The following is a 6,463-nucleotide window of genomic DNA, read 5'->3' as shown; positions in this document are numbered from 1 at the left end:
AAAAAACTTATTAGCCTTCAAAGACAAAAGGTAGGCTCTTCTTAAGTTATCTTGTAACATGAATATTGAGGATGTAGAATTTACACATTCTCAATTCTATGTAACAGACACACTAGGGGACACATTCTCAATTCTATGTAGAAGGTTGCTCATTAGGACACACATCCGATTATGTCGTGATTTGATTGTTGTGAGCACATGAGAATTGAACTTGATTGTATTTTAGTCGAAAAGGTTTGGGAGATGTAAAACGGCATTATGGAGAAGGGGATTATGACACTTTCTACAACATTTCTTCTGATAATTTTGGATGCGAACTTTCGGATGTAACCAAGTCTAGACTGCAAACATTCAGATGCAACTCTGATAATTTTCGCATCTACCGGTCAACCACACCCTTTAAGTAGATTATGTGAATTATTTATGGATTTTGATATGGAAGTTTATGCTAGAAAAGTGTCTCTGCAAGTGCAGGGTCCATGAACTTTATGAATTGAAACAATTTCTCTAGTTAGAAGACCCACTGGCAAAGAAACTTCACACCTGCCTACACTAGCTCAATTGCAAGGGTCCATAGACCTGCCCCATTACAATCGCTGGTACCACCACATGCAAATTTGGCTCTTCAATAAGGAATGCAAAAAGACACTGCACTCACTGACCCATTCCCAGAAAAGGTAAACTCATATTGGTTTTACAGGTTAAAGAACCCCTTCTAAGGAACACACACAAATACAAGCAGCCCTTAAACCATTGGGGAAAAACAAAATCCCGATTAAAGAAATGCCTACAACTAAGATGGGAAATGGGTGGGACGGGTGAGGATTCACTACAACAGGGGATAACAGTCATGAAGGGCATGAGCAATGTGATTGGCAGGCAGTAGCAAAATCTGACCTCTGCTTTGTTCCTACCTTCACACAACTCCAGTACTCTTTGGAATGCATCTGGCCAGATAAATCACCCAACCTTAAAGCATCCCGCTTCAAACAGCATCAACAGCTAGGCATCCAATGAGAAATGATTGGTGGCTACAAAGCGTGCCATCAGCTATCATCTATCCTACAAATTAGATCAAGGATGTCACTACAAATGTATACTGTCTAGTCGTTAGAACTCCACATCTTCACAAAGCATTCACTTTCTTTGGGTCTGGTGGTGGTGAATTGTCCAGGTCACTTCCATGCAAATGTCCAAGCACATAACCCCAAGTTTCCATCTCTGAATAGGCATGGCAACAGGAAGAACTGATAAAGGATGCCTTAATCAGCACTCTTGTTGATGAAACTGCATGTAGGAGTAGTGACACACCTTGGGCCCCTTACAAATTACCTGAAAGGCAACCCTCCTGCTAGGGCAGCAAACCTTGAAAACCTTTGAACAACAACCAAACACTCTTTCATCACATAAATGTAAGGCTGCTTACACATACACCTTGAGTTCTTAGACAGGCAGAAAGATCACCCCGTGCAAAGACCATGGGTGGTCGTGATGGTAACCACAAGGAAAAAAGCCTGAACAATGCATGCAACATCTCATCACAATGCATATGCAAGCTACTTTTAGAGCTTAGAAATGTCTAAGATTAACCTTAGAGCATTAATTAATGCATGCTTTAATTAATAGATACCATTAACATTGAATGCTAAATAGGCCCCCAGCTGTTTTTTCCAGAGAAACAAAAAATTTCGTTGGAACATGCCAGGTTCTGTATTTTTTTCCTAAGGGAGATCAAACTTTCTGTTCATGAACAAATTGTCATTCCACTGCTCATGTCTTGTGACTAGTGCAACGACCAAAACCCATGTCCCACACCATCAAAAAGCTGACTTACCCAACAATATCCAAAATCCATTAGAGCAGGAACACATACCTAATTTTGCAACATTTCTGCATAATGACAAATGTCATAGACAAATCACCTTCCTCCCTCCATCGTCTTCAGGATAGCATTGTATATGGAAATGCATGCAAGTTAGAGAAGCGAGCACGATGCCTTTCTTCTGCTTCACAAAACACACATACACACACACACACACACAGAATAATTGCCAAAAAACCAGGTGCCTCATACCTTGAACCTCTTTTCAAATGTTTTGTCTGTAATTGTAACAATTGTAGATAAAGATATGTCCTTCTCCAGCAATCCTTTCTGTTTGAGCTGGTTCACAACGGTGAAGCGGGGGATAAGCCTTTTCTCGAGGCTGGAGGTAAGAAAGGCAGGACAGCTGAGCAACTCCTGGACGTCGCGATGCAGAGAGTGCACAAGATAATTGACCTTGTTCTGAAGATTTTCTTTGTGCAAGCACAGGACAGTGGGCTGCCTTCGGACAATCAACACAGCCTGCTCATGTGAAAATCCTATGGTCTGCATGTCTTCAAATTTGGCCAAAAGGGTGTCATGGGCGGAGAAGGACCAGAAACCCAATGCACGAACACCACCCTTGGACTGAAGGTCAAGGCCAAAGAGCTGCAGGAGCTCTAGCTTCTTGGTGAGGCCGGGGTTCTCTGATCCTAAGAAAACCTTAGGGTAGTTTCGGAGGATTTGACAGAGGCCCCCCTTTGCTGTAGAGAAGCTCGCAGCGAGGTTTGACGTTTCTCTCGATGCTAAGGGTCACGAATTCTGGGGACCTGGCGACGGTCAGGCAGATACCGAGCGGATCGAGGCCAACTTCCTTCAGAAAAGTGACATGCTTCTGCAGATTCTTCGGCGAAGTGGAGATGGACAAGATACCGGTTTTCACCAAAATGGCCTTTTTGAGGAGGGCGCCGAACAGGCCGGCGTCTTTCAGAACCTCTAGCTTGCGGTGGAGGTTGTTGAGGTCTGCGTAGAGGAGGGTGGGGTTGGTGCATAGGATGGCGCCTGCAGTGGTGCCCGCAATGCCGCAATCCTTAAGGAGAGTGAGCAGCGGGGTGAGCTTGTCGCTCCGTGGGTCCATGGCAAGGATCGCCTTGATCTCCTGCTCGGTGAAACCTTCCTGCAGCAGGAGCTCCGTCTTGGAGTGGCCCTCGGGTTGGACTGACTCATCGCTTGACGAGGAGCAGCAGGAGAAGGAGGAGGAGCCAAAAGGACGCCAGCTGCATCCGCCTCCGTTGTGCAGGAAGAGAATGGTTCTGGCGTACCACGAGGAGGAGCGTCGCAGCAACATTTCGTGTTACCCAAACACATCCTGAGCATCCAAGTCGGAATCCTGTCAAAGCGGCGTTGGTGACAACGCATGTGGGAAAGCACCTCTTTCAAACCTGGTTTTCAGACCAAGGCCAGTTTCACAAGCGTCCGGACTGCGGAGGACAACCAGCACATAGGTGACGCGGGTGCGGATAGTTTGCCTCAGGACTAAGTGTTATGGGGTCTTAAAGACCCTTGTCAGGTGATATCAATGGATGACATTGATCAAAAAACGTGACGCTTTTTTTTGGCCGTCGGATAAAGTAAACTAGGGCCAGTAAACTAGGTTACTAATCGATCATAGTTTACTTCCTAGTTTACTATACGGACCTAGTTTATTTTCTAGTTTGCGAAGCAGGCATAGTTTACTTCCTAGTTTACATCATGGAATGAGGGTGAATTCGGGTTTGGGACGTAGAAAATTTTAGAGCAAAATGTTATGTGCAAAAGAGGATTTGAAATTAAGACCTTGGGTCACCATTGGAAACATCTTACCACTACACTATACCTTCAAGCAACAAAACCATGTGGTTTCAAGCCATTATATTCTACGTTTTTCATCCCTAGTTTACTGACCCTAGTTTACTTTATCCGACAGTCCCAAAAAGGCGTCGCGATTTTGATCAATGCCATCCATTGATATCACTTGACAAGGGTCTTTAAGACCCCATGGCACTTAGTCCTGAGGTCCAGTTTGTTAGAGGACCCGCCACTTGTGGTGGCAAATGCATGTCTAGGTCGGACACATCGTGGAATCCTCACTCTCTAGAGTGCTCCATGGGACTATGGGTGTGAAGGAAGAGCTCTCTTTACCTTAGATGGAGGCAAGAAGAGATTGGCCTTTATGGTGGTTCTCTCTCACAAAAGGTGGAAGAATAAGAAGCTCATGAGAGGGTATCTCCATCAAGCATGCAAGATTCAATAGAGCACAAGAACATGTAAGGCCTCCCAAGGATCATGGTGTATGACCCTCTTCTTTAAAAATTCTATAGCCATGAAGGATGCCCAATGGTTTAGGTGTGGTGGAAGCTTAGCCTGAAGGTCTTAATCTTTGCATCCATGAAGGATGCCCAATGGTTTAGGTGTGTTCCTGTCAGCAAGATTGACCGCAAGGCTTGTGCCTACAAAGTGGTGGACTTTTGTAGGCCTCCCAACAATCCTTGGTGATTATGCTAACCCTAGCACCACCATCTAAGATTATGGAGACCACCATTTCTTTATAAATGATGATAGGTAACATGACATTCATTTCATCGCTTTCGAAGTATTATCCCAGCTTGTTCATGGACACTTTTGGTTGTCTTTTGGTCTTGGTTATGAAAGGAGAGAAGAATGACTCATCCTCCAAGCTTGCAGAGAGTAGGCTCTTAGGTTCCCAGCCATCCAATCGGATAAGTCTCTCCAAATTTGTGAACTTCCTTGCAAAGTGTTATAGGTTTATATTTTATCATATTTTTCTATCATTATTATGCATCAAAAATATGATAAAATATATACCTGTAACTCGAAATTATATTTCTTATTTTATATCGGGGACGCCCGTGTGTTTCGTGCCTGTTGGTATGTGTAATTTGATTTTATAGTTGCATATATCTCATGAGATGACGTTGGGATCAATTGATTGTTCAGTTAATTGTTTGATTAATGTGGATTGTGTTTATGAGTATAGGTACCCAGATGTGCGAGCATACCGAATGAGGTGTCGCACCATACAAGGGTACCGATTGAGGTGTCGTATAGCATGAGATGTGCGAGGGTACCGATTGAGGTGTCGCACCATACGAGGGTACCGGATTGAGGTGTCGTATGGATGGTGGATTAAGCGGTGTCGTGAAGATGGAGATCATTTTGCTAATCATGTATTAGAGTTTTATATCACCTATAGCCTTTCATATTACTAGGTTATTTTATGTATATTATTTGTGATTTGATGATTAGTGTCGCACGAGTTTTATTGTTGCAGTTCATGTTCACCCGAGCCTCTGAGCCATGCCTTGGTGCGTCTAAGCCATGCTCGGTCAATGAACTTTTGAGTTCGTTTGTGGTATTCCATGTCCATAAGAACCTCTGAGCCATGCATAATCAGCCTCTGAGTTACCTTGCAGGTTATGACATTGATAGCAACAAGCATGATGTTATTATTGTAGCATTTGTTTTCTACACAACTGAGAACCGTTGTTTCCTCAAATGGGAGGACTATAACAGGTATATATTTTATCATATATTTGATGCATAATAATTGTAGAAAAATCTACTTGATTTAATGTGTGTAGAAATCAGCTTAATAGAATGTGTGAATGTGCACAAGGTTATTATATGTGCGAATGGGCACAAGGTTGTTTTATGAATTATTTTTGTTGGCCATGTGTTTTCTACACAACTGAGAACCGTTGAATTATTTTTGTAACATTTGTTTTCTACACAACTGAGAACCGTTGTTTCCTCAAATGGGAGGACTATAATAGGTATATATTTTATCATATATTTGATGCATAATAATCGTAGAAAAATCTGCTTGATTTAATGTGTGCAGAAATCAGCTTAATAGAATGTGTGAATGTGCACAAGGTTATTATATGTGTGAATGGGCACAAGGTTATTTTACAAATTATTTATGCACACTTGTGCATGGTGTTGCTATATTCCTAGCACATATGCTAGAAGAGTTGTGTTGCGTGACGAGTGGTGATCAATGCAAGGATGCAACACAAAGATGGAAGCAGGAAAACAAGAGACTTGACATTCTTATTTAGGGCTCTTGTAGAGAGATCCAAGTTGTAGGTGAGTGTGGGAGTGGGCTTGAGAATAATCCCACATGGAAGGTTTTGGGGATTTCAGGAGTTTTAGTATAAATAGTGGCTCATTTGAGAGCTCACACACACATTGGACTGAACTCATGCTTGAGCTCTATTGAGACTAGCTCTCCCTCTTGTTCATAGAGGTGCAAGCTCTTCTCTCTCCCCATCTACACTATTGTATGAGCAATGCTCTTCTAATTCAACGCAATGAGATGATGTTTTTCTCTCTTCTCATCTCTATTCTCTAGTGTGCATGCTTCTTTGTTTATGCTTGTGGGTTCTCTATTAGGCTTTGTGTGCTAGTGGATTCAAGCTTAAGCTTCTCCATAGCTTGTATCTTATCCATGGGCAAGGCATTGCTTGAGTAGTGAAGGAGAATGCATGTTTATTTCAAGTTCCATTAAGCTTCAAGGTTTGTGTGCATGCTAGGGAAGTAGGTGTTTGAGAATGAAGTGTGCTTTGAGCTTGTGTGTGCATTAGCTTAGCTTTCTTCTTG

At 42.7% G+C, this 6,463-nt stretch overlaps 1 protein-coding gene across 1 annotated transcript; it reads right to left on the bottom strand.

Moving 5' to 3' along the window:
• Positions 1-1,560: 1,560 nt before the first annotated feature.
• On the bottom strand, positions 1,561-3,149 carry LOC147634789 (transcription termination factor MTERF8, chloroplastic-like). The gene is made up of 3 exons (XM_086803298.1): positions 2,654-3,149; positions 2,075-2,565; positions 1,561-1,939 (listed from the first exon to the last, which is right to left on the bottom strand). Exons 1-3 carry the CDS (start codon positions 3,147-3,149, stop codon positions 1,919-1,921), a joined length of 1,008 nt encoding a protein of 335 aa, XP_086659424.1. The 3' UTR covers positions 1,561-1,918.
• Positions 3,150-6,463: the final 3,314 nt, after the last annotated feature.

This window comes from Cibotium barometz, chromosome 10 (assembly GCF_041138505.1).
Source record: "Cibotium barometz isolate CiBa-2024 chromosome 10, ASM4113850v1, whole genome shotgun sequence".
Taxonomy (NCBI): domain Eukaryota; kingdom Viridiplantae; phylum Streptophyta; class Polypodiopsida; order Cyatheales; family Cibotiaceae; genus Cibotium; species Cibotium barometz.
This window is presented reverse-complemented; position numbering and strand designations above follow the sequence as displayed.

Excerpts from the sequence above, each read along its gene's own strand:
- LOC147634789 (XM_086803298.1), bottom strand. The coding sequence starts at position 3,149 with ATGTTGCTGCGACGCTCCTCCTCGTGGTACGCCAGAACCATTCTCTTC. Across the intron at positions 2,566-2,653 it reads AGTTGGCCTCGATCCGCTCG|CAAAGGGGGGCCTCTGTCAA; the intron begins GTATCTGCCTGA and ends GCTTCTCTACAG. Across the intron at positions 1,940-2,074 it reads CATTTGAAAAGAGGTTCAAG|ACGATGGAGGGAGGAAGGTG; the intron begins GTATGAGGCACC and ends GCTATCCTGAAG.